This window comes from Triplophysa rosa, linkage group LG3, assembly GCF_024868665.1.
Source record: "Triplophysa rosa linkage group LG3, Trosa_1v2, whole genome shotgun sequence".
NCBI classification, from domain to species: domain Eukaryota; kingdom Metazoa; phylum Chordata; class Actinopteri; order Cypriniformes; family Nemacheilidae; genus Triplophysa; species Triplophysa rosa.
Window position 1 is genome coordinate 11,358,872 of NC_079892.1, and position 15,364 is coordinate 11,374,235.

Here is a 15,364-nt window from a genome sequence, read left to right on the forward strand (position 1 = left end):
GAGATTAATGTAGCTGATAACTGACCAGTCACTCCACTCCACTCCAACTCCACAACCCAACCACCCCCCCCCTGCCCCGACCCACCCCCACATTAGTTAATATTTTCTGACAACTGTATATTTTATCCCGGCGCAGAGTGGCGGGGCCCTATCTGTCATACGGACAAATCTGACTTGTCTTTTTTTTTTTAAGTAGGCCGTGTTTACTTCTTGCCGTAAACATTTTGATATCCACCGCAACCTTCGCCATCTGTTCGGAATTTTCAGCCAAACCGTATTGGCACTCATAATAAAAATAGCGCAAGGGCCTCAGGCCTGTCAATAACTTCCATCCGACTGACAAAAACGCTGATGTATATTTTACCCGCTGCCGGGCTGATCGGGGAGATAACGGTGCGAGTATTGACATAGCGGTGTAAAAGCGTCAGACATGCAAGCATGACACCGCAGGGAAAACATTGTGCCTGCTCTTTTGGGAACGGATCCAAGTATCCCCCTCACGCCTCGTAGTTTTGCAATCGCGACCGGTTACAAAAATTGGGTGTAGCTGCGCGCACCGCTATTCATTCACACATTTTCACCTCACCAGTGAACGATAAACAATGAGGCTGTCAAAAGAAGACTCGATACACGATGTTTACGAATAGGTTGGTCAGATGAAACATCGATCCACCCAAGCGTCAAAGTGAAATGCTTCTTTTGCGTTGACAGAGAGATACTAGGAAGTGTAACAGAGCTGTGAGAGAGAGGAGGAGGGAGAGATGGTGGGAAGGAAGGATGGATGGTCATGGGTGAGTGGAGTGATACACCAGACTCTGTTCAATGAAGGAAGGGAAACGTGAGATCCCCTCCAACCTGTGCACTCTGTGCAGCGGACCAGCACCGCCTCAGCCACACTGATTTTCCACCAGAGCCGAATAAAAAAAAGCTTCAATTGTGTAACTTTTCTCCAACGAATGTTAAAAATGTGCAATGCTTTCGACTGCTTCCAAATGAGAACTTTAACCGCTGTAAAATTCGTAATTTTTATAGTCATGGAAAAGTTTGTATACAGTAGTAAAATAAACAATTTGGTCATTATTGTCTCGCTTCGTTCACTGTAAACCTGCATAAACATATTTTCATTAGCACACGCTTTTATCCACACTTTTATTTAACAATTCGTTCTGATGAGATAAGAAGGGACGCTATGTTTACCACTAGGACTATAGAGTTGAAGCTTAGAAAACATGAAACGGGGTAAATAAGTTTAATATCTACAAACGGACTTCAATTGTGGAGAAAACGTACATTTATTGGGCTTTTGGTCATTGTAGGAGCTTGATAGCCCCTGGACACGATAAACTGTTGTTATAGAACAAGAACGATTTCTCCAAGTTCCTCGTTTTGGTTCCAAAAACCTGCAGCCAATGGGTTTGGAAGGACACTATTCATTTTAGGCCAGTGGTCTCCGAAATGGTGCCCATGGGTACTTGGCAGTCGACGGATCGGTGACTACACCAACCGAGCTGATGCTGCATCTTCATGAAAGTTCATAATTTGCAAGTGTTTTAAAGCTTTGCCAACCTAAAAATTTAAGGACAAAATTACGTAAAATAGAACTCGGCCCTTGTGACTTGTGCGTGCTGTGCACGGACATTTCACACAAAAGTAAATCGTAAAAAATATTTAAACGTTTTCATACAGTAACGTATGTTTAATTTTCTAATAGGCTATTCTGTGACTGGTTATGGTGGTATAACTAAGGTGTAACCAGGGCTCGATTTGAGGGGGGATGCGAGGGGATGGTATCCCCCTTGTTGAAGGAAATGACAAAAAGCATCCCCTCTGTAAAACCACCATCCCCCTTACCATCTCACTTATAATTATATTAGAATTATTATAATATACATTTTATAAAGCAAATCCTCTGTAAATCATCAAATATTTGACCACACCATGCCCCATGAATTTTTTTTACAATTCGACCACTGGGTGCAGCAAAAAACAAAACGATTATTTATAACTTATCCCTAAAAGTTAATAGACAGAAAAATAATGCATCACATGTTTTAAAGTATAAAAATATTTTCTCATTATTGTATATTCAAAAAGTAGCCCTCTTGATGATTTTATCCCTTCAGGTAGCCCACGCTTACAAAAATGTCGGAGACCCCTGCTCTGGGGTGTGAACTATTCTTTAAACACATTAATATTCTGAGAAAAGGTCATTTTAGGAGAAAGAGAGCTCATTTGTGTTTGTCATGGAATTTTAGGTATCCATATTGCTGGGCTGGTTTTTAAAGACAAGTGTCAAATGTCCAGCCGAGGATTGAATGACAGGCCGGAGTGTCAAAGTCCACTTTGGCGTCTCATATATAAACAACGGATCGAGGGCTTAAGCGCAAGATTATAACAATTTATCACATCATCGTACACATTACACATAAACTGGCACTAAAAGGCAAGGCTCCTAACTCTAAAAGTTTGTAAAACAGTTTTCTAGCTCAGGTTTCTGCTAATAAGCTCATCTAATCACTACATAAACACTTTTTTTATGAAAATACAATCTGGAGGTACAAGCATACCAAACAATCAGATTAGAATGTCAAACACCTTTAGGCCATACAAATAGAAATGCTTTTTAAAACAGATTTCCATTTGACCAAATTTAGACTACTTTTGCCCTAACAAGCTGCAAACTCCTGCACGAGCTCATAAAAGATTGACGGTAAACCTGATATACGTGCATGTTCACCGGCTTCAGAAGGTATGAGGCTATCTGATGCCTGTCTAATAATGCGTGGGGAGGAATGTGAGGAGTGGGGGGTGGGGCAGCCCCCAGGTGGCTCGCATGGTTAAACGGCAGATTATGCAGCACACGACTAATTTCTTTGTAGTAATCTTATTAAACTGTAAAACAGCTGTCGGCTAGCCAAATCTCAACCACGACCCCGGATGGTTGCTCCTAGACCCCGGTATGAAACAAATAAGAGCATCTGAGGTAAAATAGAGCATGACAGGAAAATGCTACGTTGGTTTTGATGTTACCAAGACATTTTTCAATGTATGTACACAAAACCACTAAGACATTTCTAAAAATATCATATACAGGTATATACAGAGTCATGTACAGGTTTTAAACAACATGCGATGAATACATGACGATTTTGGGTTGAACGATCTCTTAAATGACGTTAGAAATTACATTTAATATATATAATTATTAATATCAAGTAGTTAAGAGTTAATCATTTTTAAGGTTCTTTAATTGTTTTGTAGTTGACAGCTAATGCCGCAGACTAGACTTTGAGCATGCGAAATTCGTTCAGACGGTGCTGCAAAAATAGGCGGGAGTGATTCCTTCTTTTACATCACGCTGTGACGTTTTGATCTTCAATTGGTCTCCCGCATTCACGTGACGTGAATTCGCAGGTCAGAGTTCACCAAACTTTAACTTTGCTACGCAGCGAAATATCTTCGGATGGGCATGCGTTTGTGGTCTGTCGCATTCGCATGCGTTTGAATGGAAGTCAATGGAGCAATACGGCAGACAAGTGTGACCGCGGCATAACTAAGATATCAACAAGTTGCTGTGGCCTGATTTTTACGACGATTTAAAAAAACAAAATAATACACAGGTATGGTATTTATTAAGGTGTGGTATTTAGATGCTTTTCATGAAATATCAAACCATGTGTTACATTTTTCTTCATATTCTAAAAGTAATAAGTTGCTTTTGAGTAAATACGGGACACATCAAAAATGTAGCTGTTGTTCCGGTTCCTTGTTAGATGTCCATCACATTAAGTGCTCTAGTCTCCCCCTTTCATTATAAACAAGTATAAACACTACTAAGATATTCTGTTGCTTCTGGCGATTAATTGAGCGTGAAATCAAACAGTAGCTACGGTGTCGATTCATTCCATTTTTCTTTACGTGAGCTCGGGGACGCTCGCATGCAAACATCTCACTTCATCTGCCTGCTAAACCGGCTGCATTCAACACCTCGTGCTGCTACTGTCTGAGTAATAGGACTTTTTCTGAAGTAATCCATCATCCCGAAGCCCGGTAGATGTCACCGTCCTGCTCGAAATGATATCCTTACACCCCAGCCCAAACCGTAAACCAGGCTGCTTTTCCAGCTCCTCTAATTGCCGATGATTAGCATGACATCCAACACCGGCTGGTGGTGCGTGGCCTCTGCCTGTCTCTCTCCTTCATGATGACAGCCTGCGTCAAAGATTTTGAGGAGCAATTTGGTGAAGTGCTATTGTACTGTGTCTCATGTTACTCTGAGTATGTAACACTGACCCACATGTGCCAGGTCGTCCCTATGAAAGCTGCATTCCTCTACCTGAGCGGATCTGAGATTCCCTCACAAGATGCGTTTTTACATCTTCAGGCCATGCCAGACCACAGCCGGGTCTACAACAGGGATATTGTTAATCTGCCCTGAATGAAGCTTTATCTTGTAGACATAGGATTATGTTGCTAAGGTAGCTGGTGGCGATGCTCTCTATAGTGCTTTGGCAGCGAGCTAGATTGAAAAAGATAGAAAGCTGAAGATAATAATCACTGTGATCTCCTCACCTAACCAAACTGGCTTAACCTCAGCTGGTCACGCAAAGTCCTGCTCTCTAATTAGTCAATGGACACAAAAAGTAAAGAGATGCTTAAGGTGTAGCGCAAGGTTCGGTCATCCCCACCTTTCCATTTTCTAGCTTCGCTCACCCCCTGCAGCGGTTGTTCCTCAGCATGGGTGGCCTTTGGAATGGATGGTGGGGGTTGGGTCACTGGACTGACCTCTGAAACTGAATTAAGGCCATGTAACTCATTCTGAAATCCATAGGCTAACTCAGAGACAGGGAAGCAGATGGCTAAGACGAATTCGAGATGAGGGGGAGATCACCCCTAGACTGTCTGTCTGGTGTAAAGTTGACATTTCCTCGCAATATTCGTTGAGAATTTCAGGCTAATAGTATGACAAAATGTTCAATGTGCAAATTTAATGTTGTAAAGGGTGAAGTGAGCTAGATGTTTTTGGGGAGCTAGAAGAAGACATATAAACTCACATTTTGAAATCTCTTAGAGGGATAATTTACCAAAAAACAAATATTATTTTAACATTTACTAATTGACTAAATGACAATCCAAACCTGTAAAAAGTTTCGGTTGCACTTTAATTAACAGTACGTGTACCTAAAGTGTACTTCCAGTGTACTTACCTAAGAAAGTACTGGGTAGTATAAGGTAACTACATGGTAAAGTATAGGTTTAGGGGTAGGTTCAGGTTTAGTACATAGCTATTATATTTACAGTACTGTAAATACGCAGTATGTACATGGGAAACAGGACTGTAAAATAAAGTGGTACCAAAGTTTCGTTCGTCTGCAGAACACAAAAGAAGATATTTTGATGAATGTGGGTAACCAAACAACATTTAACCCCACTGACTTCCATTATATGATCAAAAAACCACTGAGACATTTTTCAAAATATCTCCTTTCATGCCCCACAGCAGAGAGAGTCATATACAGGTTTGGCACAACATGAGGGTGAATTTGGGGGTGAACAATCCCTTTTTTAAAACAGGATTTCCACAGTTTTTTTATTGAACTTCAATGTCATTTTGATTACTGAAAAAAAATGAAGACTAAAAATCTGACAGGAAGTCGACAGTCAAGCAAGAGACAAGAGACAAAAACAAAATCCTTAACGAACGTAAAAAACAGCCATTGAGAAAAGGTGATGAGCAAATCCTCTCTCCAAGCACCTGTCAAACAATCCCTCCTTTCATCACAATCCAAATGACATTTAATTTGATTCTGCCGTTGATCTTTCCAGATATCCTAAATGATTCCAAGACATCCATTCCGCCCTCCGTTCCACAAACGGCTGTGTAAGCTGTGTCAAAAGTCCCGGGTGCGCTGTTACGCACCACGCGGCGTGCGCTTACAGTTGGACATGCCCACATAATGGCATCCTGAAATGAAACCACTTGGAGAGAGCCCGCAAGAAGCTTTCACTGGGCGCATTTAGTCATCGTGTGACACGAAGGTTGAGGTGACAGGCAGTGGCGCGTCAATGCGTTCACTTCCATTTAGGAAAGTGAGACAGCCGGAGTTAAAGAGAGTCAGGGCGATCGGCTTTGCTAACCACTTGCAAGAAGTTTCACTGCGATTTCCTGCGTCAGTTTAGGAGGAGTAGTTTTACTAAAAGGCATTTGTGAAACTCATTTAGGAGTGACCTGTGGACTTGTGAATGTGTGTGAGGCACTGGGGTGAATGTGACTGGATTGCACTCTGTTCTGTATGAGAAGGGCTTGAGCTTTAACAGCAGCCTGCTGGTCCAATGCCCACCTTACAGTATTGTCTTATCTCTTCCCCTCAGCAGTGACCCCTATTGGGGGACAAGGGGAATTGTTTTTCCTGGAGACCGTCAAGATTAAAAAGATAGTTGACTAAAAATAGAAATCCTGTCATCATTTATTCAACTAACCTGTATATGACTTTTTATTCTGTGAAACACAAAAGAAGATATTTTGAGAAACGTCTCGGTGGTTTTTCATCCTTAGAAGGGAAGTCAATGGTTGCTTACCAACATTCTTCAAAATATCTTTTTGTTTTTCAGAAGAAAGAGCACTAAGTTAAGTTTGGAAAGACATCAGGGTGAGTAAATAATGAAAGAATTTTCATTTTTTTGTTGAACTGTCCCTTTAAGAGTGACTACACATTTCGCCTTTAGGCCATGTAGTTGCCAAGGTGTTGAACAGCACACCTCACCTCAATAACCTGCATAATTTGAGCTGTCATTCATTTCCGTAGAACAAACGGTACAGGGATTTATGTGCCAAAGTTTAATACTGAGGGTTGTGCTTGCTTCAGCACACACCACTGAAAACATACACGTTTTGCCAAAACCTTATCTAAACGTTAAGATTGTGAATTTCAGATTACTCCAGCACAGAGAAATATTAAGATGATTTTGTCAGTATTAGGGTGAACTGAGCAAGCAAATGGTGTGCAAATATCTATAATTTAAATATCCACGGGTTTGTAGGATTCATGGCTGTTAAAGTACATATGTAAAGTAATGAAAATATGACTGGTGTAAAAGGTGCACCAGGCAGCGTATGTGTTACACATGTTTACATAATGGAAATTCAAGTGTATTCAATTCATTTTAAATGTCAACATTTTGGCCACAATCTACTTACTGTAAGCAGTGACTGTGGAAGCCAGATGGTATAAAATCTTTTAGCTAATGAGTGACTGACTGAAGCAGTACATGTACTGCAACTGAGAGCTGTACTAACCATATTGGCTTCTAGGTTTTAAGGCATAATATTTTGTGCATAATTATATTTTAATTTAGAGGTCATAACACCTCCAACACACATTTGATTTGCATTTCAAAAGATTAAAATTATTTGGGTCAAGTCATCGGATTAAGTCAAGTGGTATACATTAGTTCGCCAAAATTGTGACTCAAATCACCACGTCAAGTCTTCTTATATGCTTTTTTAACATAAATATTTCCTCTTAAAGGGATAGTTCAACCAAAACTGAAAATTCTTTCATCATTTATTCACCCTCATGTCATTTCAAACCTGTTTGACATTCTTTCATCTGCACAACACAGAAGATATTTTGAAGAATGTTGGTGACCAAACAGCATTGACTTTCATTGTATGAACCCAAAACCACCGAGACATTTCCCAAAATATCTTCTTTCGTGTTCACAGAAAATAGACTCATATACAGGTTTTGAATGACATCAGGGTGAATAAATGATTCTTTTTTATTTTTGTGTGAACTATCCCTTTTTCAAAGAGTCTTACTTTTTTTGAAGAATTTTACATTTGAAGAAACATAGGCAAGTAAAAAACAAACAAACAATACAGAAATCGTATCAACAACAAAACACATAAATCAATAACACAAGCAATGACCAACTCGACCATTTTATTCCCTCCTTTTACAACCAAATCGCGTAATTTTTAAAGGCTAGCGATTGGGTTAACGTTCGGGTTGCCGCGTGCGTTTCCCGGGCGTCTCGCTATCCTTGGTTTACTCATGCAAACAAAATGGCCTTCCTGTTCTAGACATCCGACCCCCATTTCCTTCTTATCCGTCGATTCCCTCCAAAACACTCAGCTTGAAGCCGCAGGGTTGCACAGGGACATTAACAGAGCTCACTGTGGAATTAGCCCATTAATGTAATGCTAACAAGATGGAATCCTTCTCCCGCGGGAGTAATATTACAGCGGCATCTCCACAGTTGTTCTTTTTTGTAAATCACTCAGCTTATCTGAAAGTAGCCGATCGATACGTAGCATTACAGTAAATAGATAAACTAGCGCTGCTGTAAGAGTTAGCGTCTGAGTCAAGCATTATAGCGCGCAGATGAGGGGGAACGATTAGCACGTATTTGCTTCCGCCGTGCCCTTGACAGACACCCGGAGCCACGGCAAAACGTCACTGCTGACAAGGATTTATGAAGAAGGATCGTCTACCAGCGAACTGTCTAAGCTTGCACATTTTATTTAGGGGAAATTGAATAAAATATTTGCAAAATTGCACACTTGATATTTAAGGGCATTAGCGAGCCTTTTTGCGGTTCTTTGTTTACCAAATTTCCAAAACTTGCTGACAACAACAGCGTTTGCACTTTCATAAGCGATTTGATGGGGTACTTAGTTGTGTTTCTTACGAATATCAACTTAGTCTCAGATGTTTTGTCATAAAAAATAGAAACAAAAATTGAAAAAAAAAACATATTTAGAGTGTAGAGCGGTTCAATAAATGTAGATAAATGAATGTATGTAAAATAATCTGGATTTGGATCAATCTGATGAGAAATGTTTGAGTTCATCTTGAAATCGAGCAAGGGGCAGAAAACGAAAAGAGCTGGGGCCGGTTGCATAAACTGCTTAGACTAGTCTTACATGTCAGTCGTCCAATTTTTTCTTCGAAACTGGTCATAACTTCTTTAAATCAGTCACATAAAAATGTAGATTGGTCTAATTAAAATCTAAAAAGTAAGACTTATTAGTCCTAACTAATTGCTAACTAACTAAAAGCGGCTATGTTTATGTTGGTCAACACCCAGCTAGACTCAATTTACAGGTACCTGTAACACAACTTATGCCTATGAAAGGCTGGTGGAAACATACAAGACCAATCTGACCCCTTAAAAGGTTATCACGGCTTCAGCACCAACAGCCTTAGGGCACAGAGACAGCGATAAGAGTGATTGTAGCGATTGTGTGACAGAGAATTTAGTACAGTGAAAATTAAAGTTTTCATTGATTTCATAATATAATTTCAGTATTTAATATAACTTTAAATTTGGAACATGTGCATTGGCAGTCTATCAAATCTTCATGAGTTTGCTGCAGATATAAAAATGAGCAACAATACAAATACCGGAGTGATTTTAATGCACTTTTTTATTTGTCCATTAAGTGCCCACTAAGTCTGTGTCATTAGATTAGTTTAACAGTCCTTTCTTGTATTGACTAAAAGGATGGAAGTGTTAAGAAAAAATAATTTAATAGCATCTTTGACTTTGACGAGTTTTTATCAAATAGATATTTATTGCTATGTATTAGTATCTGTATCAGTATCAGTGCATACAAATAAAATCATTAAATGTTCTTTGCATTTATTTGATGAAAAGCATGGTAAAATATGCATTTTTACTGAATGTTAGTTACACATTAAAATAAAACAATAAATTGACTCAATACTCAAAAATATCAAGACATATATTGAATATTGTGAAAATGGTGACAAATATATTTGTAATACCATCCAGCCCTAAGCGTTTATACCTAAAGAGATTTTGTGCATAAAAAGCTTTTTACAAGTATATGCTTGCACTGTTACAGTAAGAGACATTTCAGAAATACACTTAAAGGGATAGTGCAACAAAAAAATTAAATTCTTTCATCATTTATTCACCCTCTTGTTTTTTCAAACCTGTATAAGGTTCTTTCTTCTGCAGAACACAAAAGAAGATTTTTGAGGAATGTTGGTAACTAAACAACATTGAACCCCCATTGACTTCCATTGTATGTTTTTTTTTTGTAACTCACAGAAGATAAAGGTTTTGAACAATGTAAGGATAAATAAAAGACGACAGAATTCCTTAACATTCAAATAAACAGTACATAACGATAACCACAGCTTCACGCTCAGCATAGAGATGCTCAACAAGTCAAAACAGGCCAGAACTCTGTCACGAAAGTGAAGCGACCAATAGGCTACTCTTTTATCGAGAGAAACCACTTCATCATGTGATTGGACAAAACACAGGAGAATGACAGAAATGCCTCAAAGATCCTCACTGCACGTCAAGTGGATCTTTTCAAAACAACAGAGGTGGTTTGACGTGGACTCATTTGGCCCGACACGCCACGAACACGCGCGCAAGCTCGCGGAGGATAATCGAACCCGACGGCGTTTCAACCTCTTCAAAAACTAGAGTTCATAAAAATCCATTAAGCTACCAAACGCCGCATGAAATTTTCTGGAATTAATGACCGAACAACAAGGAGATGGAGAGATGGCGAGTGCGAGTATGAAGAGAAAAATCAATAAACACTACATGGCCTGTAAAAGCATTATAAATATAAGTAGCATTTCTCCATTAAGGGAGATTTGGAAAACAGCAAATGCTAATGAGGGAAGCAAAGAGGCCATTCAAGTCCATTAGTAGCTCTCTCTAGTGAAAATGGGCCGCTCTTTGAGGTTATCTACTGGCCAGTGCCACTAGATCCAGACCCACTATTCAAACCTGACTTCCATTTCCAAGTGACATATTGGACAAATGTGCTTTCTGGATTGCGGCGAGCGGCCGAGGGAGGAGTTTGAAATGGATGATTCAAATCCAAAGCTTTTTATTTTCTAAACAAGGAGCATTCTTATTCATTATAAATTTATTGTGATGCGGAGCGCTGCGAAGAATGACTTCACGGCCGGAGTCACTTTGTGGAATTGGAAGGAGGCCACAAATCATGCTTGGAGATGACAGACGATTTTTGAGTTTGGATAGGCACGAAAAAAGTGCTCAGTATGTATTCCTAGTTGGTGCCGTAGCGTCGCGGTTGGCACATGTCCCGACATGTTGAGCTGTCATTGCAGAATCTCTAATAGCTTACGTGTTACTAGCCATCAAGAAATGATACAAAACAAACCTGAACTATGATTTGACTTGGGTTATTTTGTAAATTCATCTATTTTGTGTTGCAGACTACATCACGAAATATGGAGATACAAGGTTTCCGCCCAACACTCAAGATATGATGATGATATAATATTTGACCGTGTACTCACTTGAGAGGAATACGGGGGACCGAAGTGGGAGTAGAGACAGTGGTGATGACCTGTAGGATCTGCTCCAGAGCAGACAACCCCCCTCCAACCTGAAATGCTACCTGATCTGCATCATTCTGAAAAAAGAGAGAGAGATAAACAGTCACAAACACGAGGAGGCGAACATCCTCAAGTATCACATTGTTTTCTCATAGAAGCCGTCCTCTCGTTGCCCACCTCCTATTTTCTAGAGGGGAGCTGGAGTGAAATTTGAAACAAAGTGATCCCCAAAGAATTCCTGCTAAATCTCAAAAGTGCACAACCCCTCCCGGCCCCCCGACAGCGACCAAAACCCAACGCAGGACAACAAACGCACATAACCACACACAAAGCAGGGGTGGTCTGCTTTGACAAAAAAGAGCTTAGGGAAAACACACATAATGAAGTCGAAATTTGGAGACACATCACAAACTGAAAATCGAGTTTGGTCCACATCTAAACTTCAAAATCATATAGTTAAATATGAGAGGGAAGGTTTAAGAGTAACCAAATCGTTGGTTATCATAGATACCAGCCGTAAAACTTTTAACAGGGGGTCAACCAAACTGTGCCTGAAACTCATACGGTGCGAATGAGCGTCTTGAAGCAAGAAGGGACGTAAAACAGTCATTTAACTGACGTACTTCCCAAATCAAACTGTTTACAAAGGGGACGTTTTTACTTGCATCATAAAATTCTTTCGAGTTCAAAGTAGAACTTTAAGTGAGTCATACGCTTTCGAGCTAAACTTCTCCGAAAGCCCTCCCCTCGCTTTGAGGAAGAAAGTCTCCCAGAGGTTGCCGATGGGTTCGACCCCGCGTTTGCAGCGAATGACGTGTAAATCAACAGCTCTGAATTTGAAAGTGACATCACCCGAGTCATTTATTTGCAAGATCGGAGAGCAAAGCAAAGAAGAAGAGAGAAAGTCACACCTACTCCGTATAATGAGGTCAGGTTCTCGTATGCTATGTGACAGCACTCAATGTCAGGCACTTCAAGATGTTTTTTGTTCGAGGGATGGCGGGGGCTGCCAACAAGCCCGGACATATTGAGCAGCAAACAGAGGAAGTGCTTTGCAAAATTACATATAAGCTCCTCTCCTGTCAATCACGGGTGCCGCCAAAGAGTCATTCTTGGAGATCCGGTGGCAAGAAAGCCGGCTGAACCTCTGCCAGGGTTAAGAGATTGGAACAAGCATGGCTGTCAGGTACACCAAAGGTAGAGCGCGCTCGAACAGCGGCCGGGATTAAGAGGAGCTCACTGACAGCCCTGTCAAACACGAATGGCAGACAGGACGGCAACAGGACGGGTCTCCGTAAGGTTTAAACAACGTACCCGTCGACACAACCCTGTCCTATTCTCCAGAAGCAGAGGGCCTCTCACTGTGGCCTATTTAAGGAGATATTTGGAGGGGTGATGGTGTGTGGAACTTAGTCCAGAGGGAGGTGTCTCGCCTTGCCCGCTCTGGCTTACTGACAGATCCCTTTGGTGAGCAAAGTACCTGGAATCTGGAGGAGTTTAGGAAAGGGTTTTGGGATAGAAGTGACGATAAACATCAGATGAAGAAGATACAGGGATTTGTAAGACCCTGCGTGCTTATCCGGAGATCTAATTAAAACAAGATTTTATGAAGAAAGAAAGGCCTTGTGTGGGACACAAGTGGCAATTATTGACTAAGGAAAAAATGAGGCAAACTGTCACGGAAGTCCCATCTTAGTAGCTCCATTTTAAGGGGATTGTGTTCAGTGGAACACAAAAGATGATCTTTTGAGAAATGTCTCTGTGGTTCCATACAATGGAAGTCAACTGGGGTCAATGTTGCTTGGTTTCCAACATTCTTCAAAATATCTTCTTTTGTGTTCTGCGGAAGAAAGTCATACATGTGTTAAGTGACACGAGGGAGAGTAAATGAACGAATTTTCATTTTTGGGTGAACTATCCCTTAAAGTAAAATCTCCCATAGAACACATGCCGTTGTGTTACCAAATGTAACTTTACCATGTCGCCACGGGCTAACCTTTCTCAATCCAGCCGAAGCATCTGGAACCGATATACCTTTTCAACAGGCCACGTCAAACAAGCAAGCCAAACGTTTGTTTATTTGCGCCCAGCATGCCTCTACAACAGCAGAAACAACGTGTTAACGTAGCGTTTGAACCTTAACATAACAAAGGAGGGGCTGTGTTCCACCCTTGCGGTTTTCACGCAACGGAATGAAACGTCTCAATGCCGACACGAAAAATAAATAGAGAGAAGCTGAGGAAAAATAAAAGCGAATGTAAATTCATGCCTGCTGCCCTCTTCTAAATATTCAAATGAATATCAAAACAACAGTCTACGAGACCGAAGACGCTCTGGTTTACAAGCGAGCATAATCGAGTTAAGTAGCGACGTTAAATGAAACGCAGCCCGGCTACGCTATGTGGCGTCTACGTTCTGAATTTAGTCATGAGCTTGGTCACGATACTGTGCAATGACATTAAACATCCAGCCCGTCTGTAATATGATAAAACATCACACGGCATGACATAAACAAAATGGGCTTGGAAGTGATGTGTAAAGCTGGTACTAATCCACAATTCGCACGGTGGGGGAGTCCGCTGTTGAATCTGTGCAGTGTGTACCCTCATTCAACAAACACTCCATTGACATAATAATAGGATGAGAGCGTGTGTGTTTTTGTGAGGAGATTTGAACAAGAGACCTAAGGACAGATCAGATGGGGCAGCAGAAAGAGGTGGGGCGGCAAAGTAAATTTAAATTATACAGCTTGAGCAATCTTATCCAATTACTAACAAGAGTGGCCATTTTAGCCAACGCTTATCAAAGGGCCAGGCAGCTGCGTTTCCCGCTGGCCGGCCAGGACGAGGGCACGGGTGCGGGGTACGCGTTAAGTGGGAAGGAGGACTGGATGTGTCTGCGTGTTCACCTCTCACAAACCACTCTAATTAGCCGACATGAAAAGCTAGGGGGAGGTGAATGCTCCTAAAACGCCGCATCCCCCTTCTCGTAACAGATGGAGAACAACTGGCCGGGGCGTTCATTGACGGAAGGGGGTTCAACAAGATTCCATCTTAGGCCCATCCATCTTTGGCCAAGTGGCACGGTGATGTAAACAGGCCCCCCCCCTTTACAACAACAGCTCAAAATCTTAGAATGAATAAGAGTGCTGGCATGTAGACGACGCACAACGTTCTCAAGTCGAAATAGAGAAATATACAAAGGAGCGTAAACACAGTCTCCATTTAGTGAAGAGGTCTGTGTTAACATCACAAGCAAAGGAAAGGAGCCGTAAAACGCAACAAGAGTTCGGCTTTAGGTTTAATAGCACTAAGTTAAATATACTGTGCAAGATCTTTGGCGGGGGCTCCTTTCAAGCACAAAGAAGAGTTTAGATTTGAGAAAACAATAGTATCAAACGGTTTCATTAGACACAAGTATCAAAGAGCCTTGGGAACTTTTAAAGAAGTTGAAAAACGGGAGTATCCTGTTCGTATCCCACTCTTAACGCCAATTACAGGTCAGAATCTGGAAGTGCAGTGCATGTTGTGCTTGCAAGAAAACAGTTTAATGCCACGCCCATACAGAGTATCCGGACTGCAGTTTGCCGTGTGATGGGTTTCTTTCAACCTCTAAATATGAACAGCTACAAAACATGTATCCTTCAAATATCAAGCTCGTATTAAAAAAAGTCAGCCACCCAAGGGTAAATCTTTCCACCACGGATTTCTCACTCTTCTAATACCCGTCTTGAATGCCCCTTCAAACATGCACCTGAGGGGAAACATGAATCCTCGACTCTCTTACAGTCACAAGTGGAACAAAAGAATTACCAGACAATTAGGGTTCGAAAATTACCTTACTGACAAGCACACAGTGAAGGAATGCAAAAACTATGTCCACGTTTTTTTTTCTTGCTAACTCCTAAAGCTCTACCTGTCACTCGACAGCCCAGACAACGCCCAATCATCTCACACGTCTTTATAAAGAGGCTTGTTGAAAAATGCAGTTCCTGTAATGTATTT

The 15,364-nt window shown here is 41.0% G+C and overlaps 1 protein-coding gene across 2 annotated transcripts in view; it reads right to left on the reverse strand.

Moving 5' to 3' along the window:
* Positions 1-15,364, reverse strand: part of scaper (S-phase cyclin A-associated protein in the ER) — a 92,096-nt gene that overhangs the window by 18,618 nt on the left and 58,114 nt on the right. For both annotated transcript variants that reach the window (XM_057329117.1, XM_057329118.1), the window contains exon 23: positions 11,322-11,437. In XM_057329117.1, coding sequence (XP_057185100.1) covers positions 11,322-11,437 — 116 coding nt within the window. The remainder of the gene's footprint in view (positions 1-11,321; positions 11,438-15,364) is intronic.